The following is a 25,593-nucleotide window of genomic DNA, read 5'->3' on the forward strand; positions in this document are numbered from 1 at the left end:
GTGACTTCAGAACTTACAAGAGCACTTGATGAGAGAAAGCAGTAAATACTACTAATGCAAACAATACCATAATAGTGTGGGAAATCTAGGTAGCACAACGAGTCCCAACACAGAAATTAGCGGTCTTACGTAATCTGTTCCATCTGATCTCTCATTTGGGCTGGGAATACTGCCCATGGTTTTAAAGCCCTTGACTAAACCTCTTGCCTCGTTTGTTGCCCTGCCTTGTCTCCCTTCTTCCCCCCACACCACATCCCAGTGATCACCTCCTCCTCCATGCGGGAGTACACTGTGATGGAGCCTGAGCAAGATGGCGCTGCCCCTTCCAACATCTACACTTACCAGTGGCGCCAGACCATCACCTTCCAGGAATGCGCCCACGACACCTCCCAGCCGGCCCTGCCCAGCACCCAGCAGCTTTCAGTGGACAGCGTGTTTGTCCTGTACAACCAGGAGGAGAAGATCCTGCGCTATGCTCTAAGCAACTCCATCGGTCCCGTGAGGGGTAGGAATGGCAGCTCAGATTGGGCATTGTGTGTCTGCCCGCACATCTGTGTCTCCTCTGGCATGTGTTGTTTTTCATCTTTTACTCTCAGTAAGAAGAAGAGGATGCTAGAGTATGTCCTGACAGAGATAAATAATGTTGCCATCTATGATTCTTAAAACTTACACATCTCTGTGTGGGGTGGAGTGAAGAATGCTAACCCTTGAGGTACCTTCCAGAGCAGACCATCCGAAGGCTATGGCTGGCTTTGGCAGTGCATTTCGAACACTCATGCTCAGCCTTGGGAATGCTCAGCTCAGGGTCTGAGGAGATCTAAATAAAGTCTGATGAAGGTCAGGTACGGAGCCTACAGCACCCCCCATCCTGTGGTAGCACATCGCTGGCGCTGAGGTCTGGTCTGTGGGTGCTTCTGGCTGCATGCAAGGTGCTGGTGTTTGGAGAGCTAGCATGCCGTCTCGGTGTCAGACTCCACATCACCCGAATCTTCTAGCCCCATGGGCTCTGTATATTTGGGGTCTGGCATTAGGGTCTAGAGTTCTCTTTTCCAGTTCTTTTTAGTGCTTGCTGCATACCCAGGTCACCTCTCCAGCTCACCACATTTGTCCTTGCTTTGCTCCATAAAGCAGAAGGAGGGCAGGTGTCTTTCTTCCTCCTTTGACAACACTGGCTCTAGGCATCAGGGGTGATACATTTTTTTTTTTCTTAAAAGGCTCGGCAGTAAACATTCTAGGCTTTTCCAGCTCTACGGTGTCTGAAGATCTCAGTTCTGCCATTGTGGCACAAAAGCAGCCGTAGACTATATGCAAGTGAATGGATGTGGCTGGTTTCCAATAAAACTTTATTTACAAGAACAGGCATGGATCTGGAGGGACGTGGTTTGCTGATCCTGCCCCAGGGTGGCACGGGAGTCGGCTGGTTTCTTGTTCCGGGGCCCTCTGCCGTTCTCTGGGTCATCAACTGGACCTTACTTTCTGTGGAAGGAGGAAACCTGCAGGCGTTCTTGAATTACTCACTTGGCCTCCTTGTCTCTCCTTCACAGACGGCTCCCCGGATGCCCTGCAGAATCCTTGCTACATCGGCACTCACGGGTGTGATACCAACGCGGCCTGTCGCCCTGGTCCCGGGGTTCAGTTCACCTGCGAGTGCTCCATCGGCTTCCGAGGGGATGGAAGGACCTGCTCTGGTACAGCCATCCCTTCTGACTTGTGGGGGCTGGGGAAGAGGCTTGGAGGAGGTGTCTGGAGTCTGCAAACCAGAGGGCTGGGTGAAGCGAGGTTGCAGGGGTGAGGGAAGCACTGGGGGACGTGCCGAGCCCCACACCTGGGGTTCCTACAGTCATCTTGTAGAACTGAAACTCTGTCCCCGTTAAACAACAGCTCCCCATTCCCTTGTCCCCCCAGCCCCTGGCCACCACCATTCTACTTTCTGTCTATGAATGTGACCCCTCTATGTACCTCATCGAGTGGCATTACAGAGTTCTTGTCCTTCCGTGACTGGCTTATTTCACTGAGCATAATGTCCTCAAGGCTCATCCACGTGGTAGCCTGGGTCAGAACTAACTTCCTTCTTAAGGCGGGAATCACATTCCATTGTGTGCACACACTACCATTTTTTTTAATTCATTTGTCTGTGGATCCTGGGTTGCTTCGATTTTTTTGGCTAGTGTGAATAATGCTGCTATGAACATGGGTGTACAAATACCTGTGTGAACCCCTGCTTTCAAGTCTTTGGGGGCATATACTCAGAAGTGGAATTGCTGGGTCATAGCGTGATTCCATGTGTGATTTTTTGAAGACACTCCACAGTGTTCCCCACGGCAGCTGTACCGTTCCCACCAACAGCACACAAGGGTTGCCCTTGGCCCACGTCCTTGCCGACCCTGTTATTGTGGCTTATTTATATATTTATATTGAGAGTGGCCATTCCACTGGGTGGCAGGTTCATTCCCGTTTCTGTAGCTGAGAAACACTGCGGCTCATCAAAGTGAGCCAGTGACACTGGAACATTGGAACTTGAGTCTGTCTAACACATGCGTGTTATGCTGCCTTCCCACTGAACTTATCTGATTACAATTTATTTATTTATTTTAAAGAATTTACTTGAGAGAGAGAGCGAGCATGAGAGAGAGAAAGAGAGGGGGGGAGGGGCAGAGGGAGAAGCAGACTCCCCGCTGAGCAGGGAGCCCAACGCGGGACTCCATCCTGGGACCCTGGGATCATGACCCGAGCCGAAGGCAGATGCTTAACCAACTGAGCTACCCAGGTGCCCCTAATTATAATTTAATTTTGAATACTGAGCCATGACAGCCGGTATTTCTGCATTTGTGACTAAGTGTCAGTCCACTACCAAGGGCCAGTTAGTTGATGCCTGACTCAGTGAAGAGTCCATCCACAGAGGCAACGAGTGCAGGAATGTCAAGCCTTCAACCAGAGCCGCCTAAATCTGCAACAGAGGGCTCGCTAGCAGATGTAGGAGATGCTAGAAGAAAGTTCCCCCAGTGAAAGAGTGGCATGCACATGTATGTTTGCCAGAAAGGTGAGCAGTCCCCATGAATGACTGGGGTCTGAGAATCTGGTGAGCCTTGAAACTGGAGGACAGTGCCTTAGGTCTGGCATCCAGCCCTCTGATTAGTGGCAGATTTCGTGTGCTGATTTAACATAGAGGTTGGCAGATCCTACTGTCAGTATGTTGCTGTATTTGTCTCAGAGTGAGGTGCTCACTGGGGCATCTGAAATAGTGGGGAGCAGGAACTTGCACTTACAGGAGCAGACTGTATAACCATTTAGCCAGCCTGCTGATGGCTTTGTACAGGTGGTGGAATTCAATCCGATGCTCACCTTCATTGTAACATGCAACTGGGAGGGGGACAGAGTTCCTACTTGCCTCTAATCATCAGAGTTTTCCAGAATTTCCCCAAAGAGCCCAACAGTCTTGAATGGCTGGCCTGGCTCAGGCCAGTTTGACACAGCATGGTAGTGTGTGTGTGTGTGTGTGTGTGTGTGAGAGAGAGAGAGAGAGAGAGAGAGCAGAGCCAGGAAGATGGTGACGGACACCATGCAGGGATGGGGCTCCCTCACTTCTCTGCTGGAAGCATATACCTCCTTAGTCTCTATGTGGCCCTGCTTCAACTTCATAAGCCAACCCAATGTGGGTAAAGCATGGAGATGCCCCAACCCGCTGCTGCTGAACCATGAGCTCTGGCTAATTCTTCCACTCTTCGTACCTGAGCAGATTGTAGCGGGAGCGCTTGCTTCACTTCCCAAGGCACAACCAGCCATACCTTACATAATCTGTTGCTATCATAGAAAACCCTCTGGTGCTCTCAGGGAGATAGGTGCTCATGTGTGAACTTGCCTTTGTTCTCTGGTTAGTCTCCGTTCTGGCAGATTAGCACCATGGAATGTGAGGATATTCCCAGTCAGGCTACTTTTTGTTCGGGGTCACTAGAACATGCCTCGGAGTGTTAATGCATTGAGGCGTTAGGCTGTTGATAGGAAATTGCATTAAGCAAATCATGCCGTGTGTTATTTTGACCTGGAAAGTGACTTCGAAGAGAATGAGAATGAGCCTTTGTAATTCAGTTTGTGTAACATTGATGTAATGATAGATGACATCCCCAACAAGCCTGGTGTTGGCTAGACGCTGCACGGTGACCCTCCAAGATAGTTTGGAGGTTTCCAGACGAATTGCTGAGTTCTGCTGCCTGGCAGAATGACTCCCATACATTCCTCAGTTGGGAGTCTGTAGAGATCATTTTGGATAACCTCTCTTCGAGTAATTTTGAGTACACACAAGGCCCTTAACAGATCAATCATGAGACTCCTCTCCTCAAAGAACCTGGCCTTGAGAAAGGGGCAAATTCAGATTTGTTGAAAATATGTGAAAAGTAGCCACTCTGAAAAAAAAAAGGAAGGAGTAATTACACAAATAATCTAGGACTTTCCTGTTGGGCTAGATAATGATCTACGTGCAAGGAAATCTCGTCCCAGAGACGAGAACAATAAATTTGAAGCAGATTTTGTGATATTTTACGAGGGGCAGTTAGCACCAATTCACTGTGTCCACTAAAGGAAGGATTAGTCCTAGCCTCAATTGACAGAAGGATTTAAAGTAGACATTAGGAAGAATTTCACTATAAGGACTGTGAGCTTTTAGTGGGGAAACTCCTAGGGTCTTGCTCTACAGAAAAGATGTCACCCTGCTTGGGTCTATATATATATAGAGAGAGAGAGAGACCATCATGGAGGTCTAGATCTTCATGCGCCAGGGGACCATGCCCTCCCTCATCCCACGGGCCCCCAGGTCCCCCTAGGTAGGGCGTGAGGGATTGATCACCCTCCCAATCACTGAAGTAGCTTTTTTGAAATACACAGCTTCCCTGTCCAAGGGACTGGAACTTGGAACCCTTCCCCGGGTGATTTCGCTCTGTCCCTTTGATCGAAAACTGTTGCTCTGGGCTCTTGTGCTTTGGCAATGGAGTCCGAGCTGTGGAGCCCTGCAGTCTGAACAGGCTGGGAGTGTCCTCTGAGAGTTAGGGCACAGAGACCTTGGAAGCCGGGCTGATTTTTTTCTTCTGTGTTGTCAGAGCAGCTGCTGGGGGCTGGAGCTGTGGAGTCCATGCTCGCTGGATATCCCCGTAGCCGCACTCCAGCTCCAGCTCGTGGAAGAGGCCGGTTTGGGAGGGGCTTTGTTCTCTAACCTTCCAGCTGTGCCCGGAGCGGTCCTCTTGTGTGAGACCTCATATATTAAACGTTGCAAAGGATCGTGCATTGCAATATATTTTTAAAAAGCTGAATACCATTTGGTTTGGGTTTTTGCATGGGTAGAGGTCAAGCTCTGGGTTTGATGTGGCAAAAATGCCTCTGTCGTGCAATGTGGTCCAATAGGCCAGCAGGGTATTTGTCTCACCAGTGAAGAGATGGGCTAGGCTGGCCTTTGGAGGTGGATGCATGAGGCTTTGTTTTCCAAGTGTGAAAGATTAACATGAAGGCATTGGAGGAGGGTGAGAAGAGGAGGGGACTTGTATGATCTCAGCCATCATGAAGTGACGTCCCCATGTCTCAGGGTTCTAGAAATGCCCCAAGTAACTGCATACACTCTGAGGATGAGGCTGGCGTGGGAAAGACCTTGTGTGATTGTGTTTATTTCAGTCCATCAGTGGACAGGTAATCAGGGCAATGATGAGTTCACTCGGTTTCTTGTCTGGGCCAACCAGCATTGCTGTGGTGTTAGCTACAGATTGGACCCCGATGCCTAGTGGCCATCTGAGGGCCTTGTCCCTAGAATCGGCCAAATCCAACCTCTTGGCTGGTTGTATAGATGAACCCCTGAAAATTATAATAATAGCTATGTTTCTTGAGCATACTAGGAGCTCCTCTGGCTTACATCCAATTTCTGTAATCCTCAGAAGAACCCCTCGAGATTACTAATATTGTGCTTCATTTACCAATGGGGAAACTGAGGCTGAGTAGTTAGTAACTTACCCAAGACCACTCAAGCTGGTAACTAAAGGAGGCAGGATTTGAACCTAGCTATGTCCAGCTCCAAAGCATATGGTTTTTTGTCTTGCATTATCCCATGATTGTCATGAGAGGGCATCACCCTACTAGTTCATTTACAAGCTTCCTTTTAGTGCATTAAGCTCTAGACAACATTCAGAAATTCACAATAAGGCTTTAAATTGTTCAACTTTGCTTTGTACCTATAAGTGGAGAAAGGTAGTATTTTTAAGTAGCACATTTAAATACGCTCTGTAGTTTTAGGAGGCGTATTCACAGTCTAGACACTTGTCTGCACAGCTTTCTGATGTGTACTTGCCATTCTGATGTGAGCAAACCCCAGGGTCAGCAGTTAACTCCAGGAGAGGCAGGGGAAGCACACGTTTACATAGGAGGTGGGCCTTGGGATCACTCTCGAAAGTTATGCACAGAAAAAAAAAACTCTTACTGGGGCGCCTGGGTGGCTCAGTCAGTTAAGCGTCCAATTCTCTGTTTCAGCTCAGCTCATGATCTCAGGGTCATGAGATGGAGCCTTGCATCCAGCGCAGAGTCTGCTTGAGATTCTCTCCCTCTGCTCTCCCCCCTCAATAAATAAATAAATGAATAAACAAACAAATAAATAAATAGAAAAAAATCATATTAATGTTACTTTTGGAATATAGAAAAGTTTTATTTATTTTAAATTTTTAAATTTTTTAAATTAACATATAATGTATTATTTGTTTCAGGGGTACAGGTCTGTGATTCATCAGTCTTACACAATTCACAGCACTCACCATAGCACATCCCCTCCCCAATGTCTATCACCCAGCCACTCCATCCCTCCCACCCCCTTCCCCTCCAGCAGCCCTCAGTTTGTTTCCTGAGATTAAGAGTCTCTTCCATTTACAGGCCAAAATGCTTTCTATCTTATTATATTTACTGATATTTGAAGTTTTTTTTAAAGTCTGCATTTTAAAAAAAATTCATTGTAGATATCGATGAATGTTCAGAACAGCCCTCGGTGTGTGGGAGCCACGCAATCTGCAGTAATCACCCCGGAACCTTCCGTTGCGAGTGTGTGGAGGGCTATCAGTTTTCAGAGGAGGGAAAGTGTGTGGGTAAGTTATGTGTAACTTTTCAAAACGCTTGTTCATATGGTGTGCGTTCGCATCTGTGCGGATGAAGGTGATGCCCCAGATAATTATCCTGGTTGGGATGGCAGGGGCCGGCTTTTATTCGGAGAAGCAGTTTACAAAGATAGATCAGACTTCATTCCTTCCCTCCACCCACCTGGAGGGTCATACGTCTAAGGAATAAGCAACGTTATTGTAAGCCACAAGTCATAGCAGAACTTCTTAGCCTTGTCAAAGGAGGGAGTTGAAGCTCTTCATTGGGCTAATAATGCTTTAGGTTGGTGGTGCTCGGGGGTGGGGGGGTGCTGGTAGGCCAACCACAAAGAGCCAGATTGTTTAGATTTTTTCCACTTTTTTTCTACTGCAGCACTTTGACCTATGGGTTCCAAGAATTTTAAGTTCAGAGATTCTTGCAGATTTCCGGGTCTGGAGGGCAGCATGCTGAATGGGCCATCCGAGCTCAGCATTTCTTCTCAATTTTAAACCAGATTCTTCTTGTATGGCGTCAGTGAACCACCTCCTTGCCCCTTCCTTGCTGCTCACTGAAGCCTAGCGTGCATTGTTTGCTCTGTCTCGAAGCTCAGATGAGGCTGCCGAGGTCCCAGGGTGAGGTGATGGCTTGAGGGCGGAAAGGAACAGGCAGTTCTCATATTTTGAATGTGACCCAAACAGCTGTGGATTTAGAGAAGCCAGTCCCCTTTGCACAGAGTGCAGATTTCAGCTCTGCTAAGGTTACTTCTTTTTCTTTCTCAATAGAGAACAACCATTTCTGTGTATCTGGCCTGACTTCCTTCCCTGCTTTTTTGAGATGGAGGTGATTCGAACATTTATTTTTCATGACAGCACCATTTACATTACATCCGGACTCAGACCTGGGGGGTGGGGGGGTGCAGTCCTGGGGTAGATGGCTGTGAGGCGTGATGTCCTGGGTTTCTGTGGCCAACCATCCCTGACGTGCACACTCACTGGGGGACAGGTGGGGTTGCAAATGTCTACTCCGAGGCATTGGATTTTGATGAAGACACTTCACGTGTCTGGACCTCAGTGCCTCACACTGGATCATGGGTTCACTGTGCGCCCCCGGAGCCCTTGGAGATCCCTTAGGAGCTGCCAGTGAGGATCCATGGGAGCCTGGGCAGATTTGTCCTCCGCCCTGACCTCCAGCCATTCATTTCTCTATACATCACATTCTGAGTGAGATTGTGTTTGAACGGTGGATCCCACTGCTCAGAAACAAATGTGAAAACCACCTGAAGATCCGCCACTGGATCACCCCTATTACTCTGCTCCTTTGAGACTCGCCACATGGAGAGGTGGCTCATGGGGTAAAACCAAGTCTGCCTGAACGCATTCAAACAAATCACTGTGGCTCATCACCGGATCACCTAATGGACAGTTTCACCTCTGCCGAAATTCCTCGTTACAGCTGTATGCTGCGCAGGAACTCGGTTGGAAAGGTTTTTCTCCAGGTCACAGCAGGGAAGGGAGGGAAGAGAATTGGGACAGTTGAGGAGGCCGGTGCTGTGAAGGCTGGGGCTCGTGCAGTGGATGTGGGCTGGCCAGACATAAGGATCTTTCCGTGAGGATCGGTATCCCATGTGGGAGGGGCTGCCCCGTGGACTTCCGTGTTTGGCATTTCCTGTAAACCCGCGACCTTTCTCTTTTCCACCGCGTGCCAACTTTTACAGTTAATTAGAATGTGCAAAGTATGTTCACACAAAGGAAACAGCCCATAGATCACCTTTATGTGGAGACACAGACAACCCCCCTCTGCATGGCCACAGCCCTATGATACGTGGCTCTGGGTGTAGAATGTGGGGAAATTTGAGGTTCCATTGACCCCTCACATGGGTGTCTTTGTGCAGTGCACAACACCATGTACCTGCCCATCCCTCAGGGCAGGAAGAGGGCCTTAGGCTTGGCCTTGCTTCCCCCAGTGTTCTCCCTCCCATGTTGTTAGGAAAAATTATTGTAAATCATTCACTTTTGTGACCTTATCTTCAGAACTTAAAGTAAGTAGGGAAACCACCCTCCTTAGAGCTCTTTATACCCTGTATACCTTTCTCTCCTTTTAACATATGACTTCTTTCCCTCAGTTGCCCTTCCCTCTTGGCATCTCCCTCCTTCTCTCCCGTCGCCTCATTTCCAGCCCCCGCCAGCCTGTGGGTGGCTCTGGGGGACTGCCGCCAGGTGGGCGGCAATGGCTCAGGCCCAGCCAGCCTGTTCTGCTCCTTCCAGCTCAGGGCACAGTCCTTTTCTGCGCTTCTCTTCAGAAAAGGAGGCCCTAGAAAAAGCACAACCCCAATGTACAGTCTGCTTGGAATTCTAGTTAAATTTTAATTCTCATTTGAGCCTGGTTTGCTGTCCTTTCCAGAAAGCCCGCCTCCCTCCCAGCATGTAGCTTCCCATTACTAGAACGGGTGGGATCAGAGTTGCAGAGAAATCGCCAGCTCCACAAGGTCGGGAACCTTTGAGGAAAGCACAGCGGGGCGCCCCGGTGTCCCCTCTGATGGCTTAGGTTGTTGGGGTAGCCGCTGTCCTCCGTTGACTGTCCTGACCCCTCTCTGAATGATCATCGTCAGCAAGAGCATCTAGAAACTCCGTTTGAGTGAGAACTGAATGAAGCACACTGCCAGGGCCGTGGGCTGTGTGCTCACCGTCAAGAACCGTGGAAGAGACTTTCCCTCTTAACTGACGTGACACCTCACTTAAAAATGCCTCACTTATTTTAAAAATTAAACAGGTAGAACTAAACCATTTGGAATGGCAAGCCGGCTTTTTAAGCTTCTTTAAGAAGCAAATTGCTTTTGGCATGGCAAAGTGGTCTTCTTCCATAAAGAAAAACGTGATGTAAAAAATTCAGTTATAAATTGCCTTTTTCTAGAAATGATTTGAGGATTATGGAAACGTATGCATGACAACAATGGCTGGGAGGGAATGTTGAGACCTATAGGTGCTTGCTGTGTTCGGAGGGTCTCCTCTGTTAATTAGGTTGGAGCAAAATGAGGCCGTGAGTGAACATCACTTATAAAATGACCACCCACGAGCTATAAAGGGCATAAATATGTGTAGGAAGAGATAGAGAAAAGAAAGCAGAGTGAGACTCGTTTCCTGGTGGTTTTGTCTGCATGTACTTTCCCTACCTTTGAGGGACCCTGATTTGTTGAAAGTTAGGGCGCCTAAGCTGAAGGAGTTGGGGGTGGAGGGGGACCCTAGAGAAAAGAAGAGCATTAGAGACGAGGCGATGGGAGAGAAGACAGGAGGGTCCCAGGAAGCAGAGTGTGTTCTTGAACTCGTTAGGTATCATCTGGGTGACTGTTTTCCAGACAGAAATTTGGACCCTTGAAGAGTATCCTCTCCTTGACCTGTCCCCTGACAGTGCTTAGAGCTCTCTCTCTCTCAAAGACAAGAAAAACTGTAATCAATCTTGGGAAGATTCAGTGAGGAGGAGAAAGAGGAGAAGCCCTCCTTCTTTGGGATAATCCAGACACGGAGGGCTTCCTTGGAGGGAAGGAAGAGGGTTCTGTTCTGACGTTCTGAGGGACAGGATTCTGTCCTGGGTCTTAGAGCTTTAAAACCAGAAGCTAAATGGTGCCTTGAGAACCCCAGAGAACCTGCACCAGCCATTGAAAATACCCCCGAGACCTCAGCCCTTGACTTCCATCTTGAGGCAAGAGTGCAAGCCGGTATTGTTGGCTATCCCCTCGGTCACTCACCCATTTCCTGAGCCCTCGTTCTGTGAGTTCTATCATCGGGACCCTGTAAAGAATAATAGCTCATCTACTGGGCCTCCCTGTGCTTGGCATGTGGGAAGTAATTCCCACAGGAAGAACGTGAGGCTCTGAGAAATTATGTATCCAGAGCCATGTGGTGGACACATGTGTGTACCTGGTAGAAACCCAGGGTGCTTACACCCCAAAACCCACAGTCTCTCTACAACACCTGTCCCACTGCCCTGGAAACATTTACTTCTCCTTCCTTCGCGGGAAATGGGTGACTTTGCCTTCAGCATTCGTATTCAGTGCTCTACCTGCCTGGTGGCCAAGGGTAAAGACACCGTGTAGAAGTCTCAGATCCTTGGCTCCAAATGCTCCAGCAGAGTCGCCACGGGAAGTACATACACCTGCACGCGGCCCACCTCCACGTCTAGGTGGAAGGAAAGTTGGGTTTGGGGGCCCTGGTATGGAGAGTGGCCTGAGACAGAGCCCCGGGGTGAAGCTGAGGTTGAGTACCAGGTGGAATGACCAGCATGGGGTCCATCTGCAAAGACTGATCAGGGGCAGGTGGCAGAAAATAGGAAGTCCAGGGGTATCAACCCAGTGAGGAGCAGAGGAGGAAGTCTGACAGGATGTCTGGAGGTCTGGGGTCTAGGCACATTCTCCTCGGTGGACTAAACCACTGATGGAGAGGGAGCTTACTTAGAAGGGCACCGGGACCGCTTGGGGGCCTCTCTTCAAACGTTGTGTGTCAACCTTGTGTTTGAAGCTATTGCGGACCAGCGCCCCATCAACTACTGTACCACCGGTCTCCACGACTGTGACATACCCCAGCGGGCTCAGTGTATCTACATGGGAGGGGCCTCCTACACCTGTTACTGTCTGCCAGGCTTCTCTGGGGATGGCCGAGCCTGCCAAGGTGCGTGCTTGCTCTGATTTTTCTCTCTGTGGAGCCCCAAAAAAAATCCCCTCTGCCAATTACCAACTCTCCCTGAAATTAAGAGAATTATTCTTTCATTTGTCTCTCTGCAGTAGTGTGAACCCTGTGTTTTCCTTTGGGGGCTGTTCTCATTGGGCAAGACGCTTAGCCTCCCCCCCTACTATTTTGTTCTGGGTGACTTGCTCACGTAGGAAACAATTAGACTCCTACTGTCTACTAGGAACTGAGGAGATTTTCTTTTGCGAAAAGGCAAACAACTCTTGGATACACGGGGCTTGAGGTCCAGCTTTTTGTTTAGTAAGATATATATAGTCATTCCCCTGGCCTGCTCTCACCTTCTGCCCCAAAACAAGCCAAGTCCCCTTACTGAATAAGTGACTACCGTCAAAGAATAAACGATTGCCCAGAATTCTTTTAGACCTGAGGTCAGTCCTTCATTGGCTGCCAAGATGTTCTTAAAGATGATTTTAGGTAAGATAACTGTGAAAACAGTCCCCCGACCCTTTGATTGCAAAATTGCTTAACAGCACAGCCTACAGCATTCCTGAAAAGTCCAAGCTTCTCTAAGATGATAATTTCTGAGATACTTTGTTGTCGTTACTGAACATGTGAATTTTCTCTTGTCTCTGAGGTTTTTTCTGTCAGCTGTTAATAATGTTTCCAAACTCTCTGACATTTTTGAAGCTCTCGTTTGTGATGAGAAAGGCTCATTTTATAATGCAAACGAATCTTCTCTCTTTTCCTTTTGCATGCTTGACTTACCATGAAAACACTATCATCAAAGTGAAACACATTTATAAATACACTAGATAGAAATTGGAGAGTTCGTGTTTTGATGAGTCATGTTTGGTAAATTTTAAATCGCTGTTCCCAGATCAGAAACAGAGTCCCCTAGAGTTGAGCAAGTGGTTTAAGTTATTGTGTAAACTATGAATTCCAGAAGAAATTTCACTGTCCCCTGGGCTTGGTGGCTGTTTTGCAGACGTGGATGAATGCCAGTCAAGCCGATGTCACCCCGATGCCTTCTGCCATAACACTCCAGGCTCCTTCACGTGCCAGTGCAAACCGGGTTATCACGGAGACGGCTTCCACTGTGTGCCTGGAGGTAAGGTGTCAGAGACATTTGGAGCTGGTAGGCCATGCCACATTCATGAGTACTGAGTGCATGGCCCTGGGAGAGGAGCTGAGGTGGGGAAGTTGGAGTCTCTGTGGAGAGTCTTAAGAGTTGTTGAGGTGGGAGATCAGAGCACAGCTGCAGTGTATAATTGTGCAGGTTGTGCACTGAACAACTCCGGGGGGGTGCCACGCAGACCATAGCTGTACTGGCAGTTTAGGGTAAGAACTGCTCTGTATTAGGGTTCTCCAGAGAAACAAGAGCTAATAGGATGTGTATGTGTGCACGCACGTGTGTGTGTGTGTCCATGTTGGTTTGTTTATAAAGAGATGATAAGGAATTGGTTTTCCCAATTCTAAAGACTTGCAAGTCCCAAGATCTGCAGTTAGCAAACTGGAGGCCCAGGAAAGCCAATGTTTCCATTTGAATCTGAAGAAAGAGAGAAGCCGGTGTCCTAGGGTCGTAGGTCATCGGGAAGGAAAGATTCTCTCTTAGGCAGGGAAGGCTATCCCAGCTTCCTGGGAGACATGGAGAGTAGAGCTCAGGCAGGGGTGGGGAGCAGGGTGAAGAGCCACCAATGGGGAAAGATGCAGGTTGAGGACTCTACAGAATTGTCCATATTACCTGTTATACCTGGACTGTGTACTTTCTGAAGTTACCTGAGGAGGGGAGGGGCAAAGGGAGAAAGAGAATCCCAAGGGAGCCTGATGAGAGGCTCAATCTCATGACCCTGAGATCACGACTGTTCCAAAATCAAGAATCAGGGCGCCTGGGTGGCTCAGTTGGTTAAGGGACTGCCTTCGGCTCAGGTCATGATCCTGGAGTCCCGGGATCAAGTCCCGCATCGGACTCCCTGCTCAGCGGGGAGTCTGCTTCTCCCTCTGACCCTCCCCCCTCTCATGCTCTCTTTCTCTATCTCATTCTCTCTCAAATAAATAAAATCTTAAAAAAAAAAAAATCAAGAATCAGATGCTTAACCGACTGTGCCACCCAGGCGCCCCCATAATCATCTTTTTAAAATGAACATGATTACAATCTCCATTTACACAGAGGATGCTGACGCTTAAGAAGATAAAGGTGTAATCAAGGTCCCACTGGTATTAAGTGCTGGAACCAGGACTCAAACCCGGGTCTGTCAGATGGACTCCAGCCTGGATTCGGTCCCCTACACCACATGATATTCTGTCATGAGATTAAGGATATATCTGACACCTCAGATTGGAGTCATGTAGTTACTTATTTGTAATTATTACTCTGTTATTGGCCAGATGTATTTATGCCACTGTAAATATGTCCTATATATATGCAATTATATAATGTTTCAACCAAATATCCATTTTACCACCACCTTTTTAAGCAATTAATAACTATTTCAATGTCTGTCTACACTAGCCTGTGAGTATAGGGTGCATATGCATTTTATTCCTATGTCCCCAGTATCGGGTGGAATATGAGGCCCATGATGGTGCTCACCGATTTATAGTTATTGAAGAAACAGACGAATGCACCAGTTTCCTACTAGCAGTATATAAAAGTATTTATTTTCCCACGCTCTAACAGCGCTAGGTGTGACCAGTTTTTAGGATAGTTGCCCATCAAAAAGGAGAAAAATAATAGATTTAAAGTTAAAATTTGGATATATAATACTACATGTTTCTGGTCTACATTGTTTTCTTCTGATTAGAACAAGGATCTGCATACTACCACTTGCACATCAAATCTGGCCCACCTCCTGTTTTTGTAAATAAAGTTTTATTGGAAAACATCCATGCTTGTTAGTTTGTTAGTTCATGTATAGCCTATGGCTTCTTCGATTTTACAATGGCTGAGTTCAGTAGATGTGGCAGAGACTATAAAGCGTACAAAGCCTGAAATATTTACCACCTGGCCCTCGATAGGAAATGTTTCCCAACCCCAGCCAAGAAGAACCGAGGCAGGGCCAACCTTTTGTTCCTGAAGTTGTGGGTAAAAACCATCATGCCGCCCATAGATTCTGATAGGCAGGTTACATAGAGAAGAGTTCATGATAATCTCAGTCAAGACATTCCAGCAGCTACTAAAAATGACTAACATTTGTTATTTCCTTAGGCTTGCTTAAATCGCCAGTTCAAAAAGAAGCAGATGTTTCATTTTTTGGGTTTTGGTTTTGGTTTTTAACCTCACTCCTTGCCCCTTCTCTAAGGCTCTGTTAACTAAATAGAAACAAATTCAGCCCTGCAGGCTGAGATATGAAAACGGGACAAGGATAAAACCAATCAGAGCTATCTGCTAGGATTGTTTATATATTCCATCCCATTCTCTTAAGATCAACATCTAGTTATATCATCGAGAGAGGATGTGCCCTAGAAATATACGTGAATGTTCATTGAGTATTGTAACAAAAAAAATCTAAATGATTATCAACAGGAGGAATGGACCAGTGAGTTTTGGTACAACTCATACAATGAAATAATATACAGCAGTTAAAATGAGTGAGCTAGAGTTGATGGATAGGGGCGCCTGGGTGGCTCAGTTGGTTAAGCGACTGCCTTCGGCTCAGGTTATGATCCTGGAGTCCCGGGATCGAGTCCTGCATCGGGCTCCCTGCTCTGCGGGGAGTCTGCTTCTCCCTCTGACCCTCCTCCCTCTCATGCTCTCTGTCTCTCATTCTCTCTGTCTCAAATAAATAAATAAAATCTTAAAAAAAAAAATAGAGTTGATGGATAAATCTCAAAAACTTGCTAAGCAGGAAAAAAGTGGCAGAAGGATATATACAGTATGATCCCGTTTATGTAAAATATCACACTGTATGAAAATAAACCTAAGTGTGTATACATATGTAAGAAAGCTACAAAATACATATATAGGGATGAAAAACGAAAACTCAGGGCTCAAGTTCACCTGCACAGTGAGAGAGAGGCAGTTGGGATTGAGGAGGGCTGCATAGGGGCCGCTTTCGTATTTCTAATTATTTTTTTCACCTGGAATAGGAACACAGAGGTTTTCTTCATATTTTCTAAATTTTGTCTGACTAAAACATTTTATGAAATATTAACAGAGAGAAAAATAATGTGTAGTGTCATCCGGACTCCTATTGCCAAACAGTGAAGTGCAGGGAATCAGACAGTCAGCATTTAATTTGGTACCTACTGTATATAGTGGGGACAAGTTTTACAAGAATCAAACTAAACTGGCTTTGAGGGTGAGTGAGTAAGTTAAGGTCATGGCGACTGCAGTGTCACCCAATGACAGGCAAGATAAGAAATTGGGATTTGGGGGCGCCTCGGTGGCTCAGTCGTTAAGCGTCTGCCTTCGGCTCAGGTCATGGCCCCAGGGTCCTGGGATCGAGCCCCGCATCGGGCTTCCTGCTCCGTGGGAAGCCTGCTTCTCCCTCTCCCACTCCTCCTGCTTGTGTTCCCTCTCTCGCTGTATCTTTCTCTGTCAAATAAATAAAATCTTTTAAAAAAAAAGAAAGAAAGAAATTGGGATTTGCTCCCGCTGCACCTCTGCACTCTTGCTCACAACTCAAGTGTGGATTGTGAAATCAGTTCAGTAGACTGCTATTATCTTTTCTTTTCAATGGAATAGAACAGAGAACAATAATCAGGAAAACATCCCAGTAGGTAGAGTGTACATAGTAGGGAAAAGTACCATTTCATGAAATGACGCTTGTCTTGGTGAATGCGTGAGTATGTGAGCACACGCATCAGTGTGCCTGTGTGTATTGAGTTGCTGAGTGAAATGTATTCCTGTGGGTCATGGCCAGAAAGGTTGAAGGCCACCATGTTACAGTTGACTCTTGAACAACGCGGGGGTTTGGAGCACTGATTCCCTCCCCCCACACACGCACCCAGTTGAAAATCTGTGTATAACTTTTGACTGACCCAAAACTTAACTACCGATAGCCTACTGTTGACCAGAAGCCTTACTAATAACATAAACAGTCAATGAACACATAGTATGTATGTTATATATGTATTATATACTGTATTCTAACCATAAAGTGAGCTAAAGGAAAGAAAATGTTATTAAGAAAATCTTAAGGAAGAGAAAATATATTTACATACTGTTTGGCAAAAAAATCCACAGTTCAGGGGCACCTTTGTGACTTAGTCGGTTAGGCGTTTGACTCTTGGTCTCAGCTCAGGTCGTGATCTCAGGGTCACGGGATTAAGCCCCGTGTTGATCTCTACGCTCAGCTCAGAGTCTGCTTGAGATTCTCCCTCTCCCTCTGCCCCTCCCTCCGCTCATGTGTTTTTCTCGATCCCTCTCCCCCCGCCTTTTCTCTCTCTCTAAAATAAATCTTTTTTTAAAAAATCCACAGTTCAGGGCGCCTGGGTGGCTCAGTTAGTTGGTTAAGCGACTGCCTTCGGCTCAGGTCATGATCCTGGAGTCCCGGGATCGAGTCCCGCATCGGGCTCCCTGCTCAGCGGGGAGTCTGCCTCTCCCTCTGACTCTCCCCCTCTCATGCTCTCTCTATCACTGTCTCTCTCAATAAATAAATAAAAATCTTAAAAAAAAAATTATTAAAAAAAAAAAATCCACAGTTCAGACCTGTGTTGTTCAAGGGTTAATTGTAGTTATCTATTGTAATAAAGGATCCCCAGAGTTAGCAGCTGAAAACATAAATATTATCTCACAGTTCTGAGGGTCAGGAATTCAGGAGCAGCTTAGCTGGGTGGTCTTGGTTCAGGGTCTCTCATTAGGTTGTTGTCAAGGTATTAGCTGGGGCTACGGTCTTCTCTGAGGCTCACTGGGGGCTGAGGGACCCACGTGGTTGCTGGCAGGCCTCCGTTCCTCATGGGCTGTTGGACTGAGGACTTCAGGTCCTCACAGCCTGGGTGTCTTCACAGGGCTGCCTTAGTGACTTCAAGACCTGGCAGCTGGCTCTCTCTAGAGCAAGTAATGAGAGAGAGAGCACATCCAAGATGGAAGCCACGGTCTTTTGTAACCTCATCTGGGAAGTGACAAGCTGTCACTTCTGGTAATACTATTATCACAGGTCAACCCTCCGACAGTGTGAAAGGGAATTGCCTAAATGTGAGAATGCCAGGAGGCAGGAGATTGGGGCCATCTTGGAGGCTGACAACCACAGCCGCCGACCTTGTCTGGGGGAATGTAACTGTCTAGAGTTTTGGAAAGTAGGAAAGTGGATTATTAGCGGATCAAAGAGGCATATACAAAGTCCTGGCTAGAGTTGTAAAGCCTGATCCTTAAGGGCAAATACCAAGCCCACCGATGTTTGATTACATCTCTTCACGCTTGGCACCCGTCACACTTACCAGTATGTTGCACCGAAAGGCACACCACACATCTTTAGACACAAAGGTAATTCAGGAGTTCAGAGAGCAGGGCTGCAAAGAAAGACGAAAACATTTAGGATAATACAACTTAAAGAAAAGAAAGCTGAGGAACAATTTGATGGACACTTTTTGTTTGTTATATGTCTTGTTTGTGTTTCAGTGTGCCCTTTGCTTCAAGCAAACCCAATGTTAGAAAACTTGGATTTCCCAGTTAGATCTAGAAGGGGCTCTAGAAAGTCTATAATTCATCTTTGTTTTACAAAGAACATGAGGCTTGAATAATTTTTGGTTTACAAAAAGTTCCTTGAACTCCTTGTATAAGAGAATTTTCTATGGCAATTTTTCTCAAAATTGAGTAAGACCCTTTATTTTTTTTATTTTTTTTTTAAGATTTTATTTATTTGACAGAGACACAGAGAGAGAGGGAACACAAGCAGGGGGAGTGGGAGAGGGAGAAGCAGGCTTCCCGCTGAGCAGGGAGCCCCATCTGGGCCTCAATCCCAGTTCCTGGGATCATGACCTGAGCCGAGGGCAGACGCTTAATGACTGAGCCACCCAGGCGCCCCTTGAGTAAGACCCTTTAAAAAAAAATTCTTAAGGTCTCTGGTGTTAGATTATTTTTATTATAGATAAATCTAGGTGTGTGAAAGAGCCCCTAGGAATAGCTGTCCCCTGGTGGGGGCAGACTAGACAGAAAAAAGCTGAATAAGTAAGGCCTCGCCAAACGAGTTCCTCCACCCCACTGAGTATATCAGAGGCTACAATAGTTATTTATTTGAATTAACACAGAGAAAGAAATTTAATCAGGCAAGGAGATAAAATGCAAGTCAAGAGATTTAAAAGGTGCTTTTTTTCTTATTTCTCCGACTATTTCATTTTTCTCTCATTTTCTTTGTCCCCAACATTGAGAAAATCACCCCAGACTTCCTGCTCTTCCCTGGATAAATATCAGGTCTTGCCTGCTGCTTCAGACTAGGTGAATAAAAGGAATCTTGCCCGAGTTGTCATTTTATCAGCCAGAAACAGGGTCAGGAAATGTGTCTCTTTACCCCTCCCCATCCCACCCGCAATGGAGGGGTAAGACCCTCAGCAGGGGGCTCCCACTAGGGCTGCTTTTGCTGCCTGCTGGCCAGGCTGGGAAGCCATCCCAAAAAACCCAGTGACATCACAGCTTTCCATAAACATCCTTGAAATTCCATTTCCTGAGTCACAATTGGTAGGTTTTCGCCTCCTCTTTATAAGTTCAAGGTACAGCACTTAAAAGTTCCTCTATAAATTGTAGATCACTTGAGATTTTGTATGTTGGCCAAACACCATGTAACACCAAACCGTCAGCCACATAAAATGGAGTAACCCCTACTTCCTTAAAAGTTTGGTGTGGTTGAGCGCACACATAACACCAGGCCTGTTTTCTAGTGGGAAAGGCAGCACCATACACAGACATCGACGGAAGGAAACTGAGTCTGTGGGTCACAGATAGTTTCAGTGAGTGTGTTAAGCTCACTTGTATGTATCACCGTTGACATAACACGTCCAGTGTGCTTGAACCGTTCTGGGCACTGGGCTCGTGGATGCAGAGGGGCAGGGCCTGGGCCAGGAATCCAGAGACCCAGGTTCTAGCTTGAGCTGAGTCGCTTCCTAGTGCTGTGGCCTGGGAGCCCCTTCGCCAATCTGAGCCTTGGGTCTCTCATTTGGTGTAAAAAATAAGAGTTGTCTGTTGCATACAACTGTAGGAGAGAATTAAATGAAACGTGTGTGAATGGAGACAGTTGATATGGGAACTCTAAAACACTGTACACATGCAAGATATTGAGGAAGTAAACAAGTTCTACATCCAAGGGCTAACAAAACCCAACATCTTTATTCTCGAGCATTTGACTTATTTGTATCTTCATTTGGCTCTTCCTACAGCAAATATGTTGTTTGTTGGTTTATTTTTTAATATTAGCCCCTAGGACAAAAGGGAAAGCATACCCACTTTTCCCTTGCCGGGTTCAACACACACTTTCCTGGCCCACTCACTGCTTCTGATCACGGGCGCAACCACGCGAAGCAGGCTAGCGTGAGAATTGGCAGTGTAGACAGAAGGTACTTTAAACATTTACTGAATGTCACTGTGGAGGCCATGTGTAGACATAGACACAAATGAACATTTGAATGTGGGATTTCAAATTACATCTGTATGCATTGTCTCATCATATTTCACTTCTCACAATAATACATGAGATTAGTTACTGCCGCCATTGCTGTCCTTCAGTGAGGGGTGTGGCTTATTCAGTGTTGCTGACGTGCCCAAGATAACACGGAAAGTGGTGGAACCGAGAGTCAGAAACACTTTCCAGACACAAAGTTCTGTGAAACAGAGTACTGTATGTTACGTTACAATATATATTATTACCAATACATTAATATATTAGTTAACACATTAATATGTGAATTAATATGCCAACTGAAGGCCCCACCCTCTCCTCATACCATTTTATATTTATATAAAATATCTCCCTAACATAACTAGCAATGCCCTAGAGCAGGGGTTGATAACTAGAATCCCCACAGGCTGAATCTGGCCCACTGTTTTTATAAATAAAGTTTTATTGGAACTCTCATTCATTTATGTATTATATTTGGTTGCTTTCATGCCACAACTGCAGAGTTGTGGCCACACTCCAGCCATTGTGGAACCAGCTACAGCTCTGCGTACTGGGGAGTCACTGACTGATTCCAGGCCATTCCCCACAGATAGAGAATTATTTCCTTACCTGGGGATCCAAGTTCCAGGTTAAGAGGCCATGTTTCATGCCAAACACGAGCTCATTGCTAAAAGGAAACACAAATGTTGGAAAATGTGCCCTGGGATGTTTGGTCTCCCAAATCTTTGACCTGGACTCGCTGTGGATAATCAAGAGGCTTGAGATGATAAAAAAGGACAAATTTCAGAGAAATGAAGTTTCTTAAAACAAATTTCTATGATGCCCATCAAGTAATGAATGGATAAACAAAATGTGGTCCAGCCATCCTGTGGAATACTATGCAGCCATGAAAAGGAATGACATACTGATGGATCCTACACTGTGAACGAACCCTGAAAACCTGCTGAGTGAGAGTGGCCAGACACAATGGGTCACGTGTTGTATGCATGACACGTATGTGTCACATTTATAGGAAATGTCCAGGAGAGGCAATCCATGGAGACAGATCGCAGGTTGCTGGCTGCCAGGGGCTGGGAGGAGGCAGAAGTGGAGAGCAAACTGCTTCTAGGTGTCAGCTTTCCTTTGGAGCTGAGGACAGTGGATCAGAATTCCATAGAGGTGGTGGTTTCGTCATATCGTCATATCGTGATTAGACTAAATGCTACTGAAGTGTTCACTGTGAAATAACTATTTTTGTGTTCTGTCAGTTTTGTCTCAGTGTTTACAAACAAAACAAATCGCTGAGGAGAGAAAAGAAAATATAAATATGATGTTGACCGTGACATCCGTTAAATAATACGATATTTTCAATTTTAGAAAATGAACAACACAAAACCCAGTGATGAGCTTCCATGGGTCTGCGTCCGGTGCGGGTCTCTCGCAGTGGACACTGCCCGGTCACACAGCTGACCACCTCCCCTGTCCTTGTCTCTGTCGTAGAAATGGAGAAAACCCGATGCCAACTGGAGAGAGAACACATCCTCAGGGCAGCAGGGGTGACGGGCTCACAGCGGCCCGGCCTGTTTGTCCCTGAGTGTGACGAGCATGGGTACTACGTGCCCACCCAGTGCCACGGCAGCACGGGCCAGTGCTGGTGCGTGGATCGCGACGGCCGTGAGCTGGAGGGCACCAGGACCAGGCCCGGGATGAGGCCCCCCTGTAAGTCGGAGGGCAGCGCTGCGCTGAGCTTGGGTCTGAGAAGGGCCTCAGGGATCAGAGGCCCCGTGCCCGTGAGCAGCCCTGGACACAGGTGCCACGTTCTGTCTGCCCTAAATCCTGCACTGCTCCACCGGCCCGGACCCCATTCCCTCCCTCCCTCCCTCTCTTCCCTCTGCACCCCTCTTCTCTGTCCCCCTCATCATGCACCCCACTCCCTCCATCTCTCTGTCCCAACCCTCTCCTCATACCGGTTCTCTTCCTCTCTGTGCACACCTGTTGGGTACAAATTTCGGTCGCACTGGCTGTGGCCATACCGCGTTGGTAGCAGAGGGTACGTGTGCTGTAGGTCCCTCAGGACAGACTCCCTGCAGTGGCCACCTGGCCTCCCAGCAGCTGCGGGCTGGGATGTGGCAGGCTTGGAAGAGGCCAACCGAAGGCCTTCTCTGGGAGGTGCGGGGCCGGGAGCGGGGGGAGCGTGAGGCCGGCCGGGCTGTGCTGCTTGGGACCCATACTGCCTCAGCCTCCACACTAGAGAGGAGCAAAGCAATCTCTAGGAAGGATCCTGGCTCTAAAATCCTGCAGGAAATGGTCATTGTCACAAGCGACCAGAATCAATCAGTCCTTTAAGCTCCATTCTCAATTCAGCTGAGGATCAAGGACTGATCCTCTACCAGATATGTTCCCGAAGCTGCTAAGAGGCCGCTAAGTGAGGAGGGAGTGGTCCTTAATTCATGCAGCCAATATTAACTGAGCTTCAGATGCTGGGGTCAGTGCCCGGGGGTCCAGAGGGGGAAGTCACAGAGGCGGCCCCCAGAACCTCACGGGACAGGTGAACAGGTGTAGGGCAGGGAGAGGAGCTCCGTGAGAGAGGAGGGGGCCGAGAAACCCAGACTTATGAGGGTGGTGGGCTAGTTGGGGAAGGTGTTGCAGATGAATATGTTATTGAGCAGAGGCAAAGGTAGCAGCTCTGGGGACGCTGGGGTTGAGGAGGCCGATTGCAGGCAGCAGGTGCAGGCTGAGAGGTCGGAGAGAGGAGGGGAGCCCGGGGGAGGGCCTTGGATGCCCAGCAGAGGGGCCTGGGGTTGATCTCGAGGGCAGCCGGGAGCCCGGGGAGGGTCTTGAGCATGCATTGATGCGACCAGGTTTGGGTTTTAGAAATACCGCTGGCTGATGGGTAGAAGCTGAGCTGGAGTGAGCGGCCCCGGCGGGTGCCTAACAGGTGAGGGAACCCCCTGGCTTGCTGGCAGGGAGTTTAGAGAGGAGGGATGGAGTCCAGAGCTAGTAAAGGAGTCAGCCAGCCTGGTTTATGTCACTGACTGGGTACGATGGGCAAGACAGGCAGGCCGGAGAAAGAAGTGGAAATGGCCCCAGTAAGGACCGGGTCCAACTCTCTCTCTTCAGAGAGCCGGAGACAGAGCCCCGGAAGGGCCACGACTCGTCCATTCCGGCCCCTCCCCCTGCAGCCCGGGCTGCCTGTCCCTTCTCAGGACATGGTCTCATTGGGGGGAGCCAGGGAGTAGTGCCACGCATCGGGGTCTGCGTTGAGGAGGTGAGGCCGAACCTGGGGGAGAATGAGCCCCTGACCATCATTCTGTTCCTGGAAGGCCCAGGGAGGGCATGTGCCCGCTCGTTGGGTTGGGTCTGTGACTCGCCCGCCCCGCGGGACAGGGAGTGTAGGGCAGGTTTGCTCTGAGCGCCCCTCCCGCCTTGGGAAGCTCAGCAGCTTCCCCTGGAGTGCGAGCTCCCTGGGGGCAGGGGTTTTGGGGGGCTACTCTTGCTGTCGTTTTGGTTCACTGTGGCAGCCAGTGTCCAGAGCAGGGCTGGAATGGTTACATTATTTCTGTTTCTAGTAAGGGGAAGGCTAAGCCGTTGTTGGGCGTTTGTTTGTTTGTTTTCACATGACCTTTAATATTAAACTCATGCCTTGCCTTATCTTCTTCGCAAATGCCCTCTGTGGTCTTTCTGCTCCTTGTGCTTCTAGATGTACAGTGGGCACTGGGTGGCTCTGCCGTCTGTGGTGCCACGAAGGTGGCATGACCCCGTGCGTGCGTTCCTGCTGCACGGAGGCCTTGCTCATTGACCTCTCCTGCCACCCAGGTCTGAGTACAGTGGCTCCGCCGATTCACCATGGACCCTCCGTTCCTACCGCTGTGATCCCCCTGCCACCTGGGACCCACTTACTCTTTGCTCAGACTGGGAAGATAGAGCGCGTCCCCCTGGAAGGAAGCACCATGCAGAAGACAGAAGCCAAGACGTTGCTTCACGCCCCGGTGAGTGCTGGCTAATTGCACATTAGCAATTAGCTTCGGTGCTTCGGTGACCTGGGAAATCAAGCAGGGAGTTGTTAGACCAGCCCCGGGGCCTGACCCCTGGACTCAGGAGCCTCTTGATTTCCGTGTGACCCCAGGTGTCCATCTCTAGATGGGGCCACTGTATTCTTGAGCTGCCTGTGGAGCTCCAGGAGGGGTTGGGAGCAGAAGCGGGAAGGCCTTTCAGAGACCACTGTGGTGTCTGACCCCTTGGGTGGGGGCGTCACATGGGCTAGGTGTCTCGTTTGTGTGCGTCTCCCAGGTCCGACCTTGCCATTCCTGCTAAATTAGTGCAGCGGCTCGTGTTTGGCAGACCGTCAACTCTAGATCCTCATATCTGCCCCGAGGTAATAATAGGCTTCAGCTTCGAGCTTTTCAAAGCATCAAAGAGGCATTTTGTGAGTTGGAGGTTTTTGTCCGTTAGATAGAGGTTGGACACTTCTGAAAAGCCTTCCAGTTTCATCTGCAATCCTGACCACCCCCCCAGCCCTCGGCAAGAAACCAGACCTGAGAACTGGGGTCTTCTGGCACGATTCGGTCAGGGTTGCCGGGGCAGAGGGGGACCCTTAGGTCCCGTAAGGAGTGAAGAGGCTTTTCAAAACCTTTTGTCATTAGCCTTGATTGGATTCATGTTCTTCCCCCGCACAAAACCCTCTGATGGGTTCTCCCTTCACCCAGAATAAAAGCCAGTTCTTCCCATGGCCTCCAGCCACTTCTCCCACCCCATTCCCTGTCACCGTCCCTGCCACCCCCCTACCCCAGCTTCAGCCGTTTGGCCTTCTGGCTGGTCCTCAACTCACCACACACGTATCCCCATCTCAGGGCCTTTGCACTTGCCGCCCCCCCTGCCTGGAGTCCTCACCCTCCCAGACACTTGCGCAGTTCCCTGCCTCACCTCATTCACATTTCTGTTGGCACGTCACCTCTCTGGGAAGGCTGTCCTGGCCGCCCTGTCCACACTGCTCTCTGTCTCCCTATCCTGCTTTGTCTTTACCGTAGCACTGCGTGATATATTGTATATCAACATATATGTTCTGTATCTGATGTATATGTTCCCACTAGGAACGTAAAGCTCGCAAGACCAGCAACCGTCCATCTCTTAATGGAGGTGTTTGTTTCACAGTGGTGTTCTTAGAGCCAAAACTATTTGCTGAATGAATAGGTGATCTCTGTGTTCTTCTGCTGTCTCTCAGAAACATAAATCCCTTCAGGGGCAATTGTCATTCTTTCTTTGTGTCCTCCAGTGCACGCGCTCAGGTAGCGGGA

General features: G+C 48.1%; 1 protein-coding gene across 3 annotated transcripts in view; it reads left to right on the forward strand.

The window, feature by feature from the left end:
* Positions 1–25,593, forward strand: part of NID1 (nidogen 1) — a 76,992-nt gene that overhangs the window by 41,206 nt on the left and 10,193 nt on the right. For 2 of the 3 annotated variants that reach the window (XR_010412423.1, XM_045877790.3), the window contains exons 8-14: positions 260–505; positions 1,545–1,688; positions 6,978–7,103; positions 11,604–11,753; positions 12,757–12,879; positions 21,800–22,018; positions 24,116–24,288. Coding sequence is in view for 2 of the 3 variants with exons in the window: in XM_045877790.3 (XP_045733746.2) it covers positions 260–505; positions 1,545–1,688; positions 6,978–7,103; positions 11,604–11,753; positions 12,757–12,879; positions 21,800–22,018; positions 24,116–24,288 (1,181 nt within the window). In the remaining variant the exon portion in view is untranslated. The remainder of the gene's footprint in view (positions 1–259; positions 506–1,544; positions 1,689–6,977; positions 7,104–11,603; positions 11,754–12,756; positions 12,880–21,799; positions 22,019–24,115; positions 24,289–25,593) is intronic. The other variant, XM_045877792.3, reaches the window with a different exon arrangement.

This window comes from Mirounga angustirostris, unplaced genomic scaffold (assembly GCF_029215605.1).
Source record: "Mirounga angustirostris isolate CCGP_5_RB_7025 unplaced genomic scaffold, mMirAng1.0.hap1 SCAF_6, whole genome shotgun sequence".
NCBI lineage: Eukaryota > Metazoa > Chordata > Mammalia > Carnivora > Phocidae > Mirounga > Mirounga angustirostris.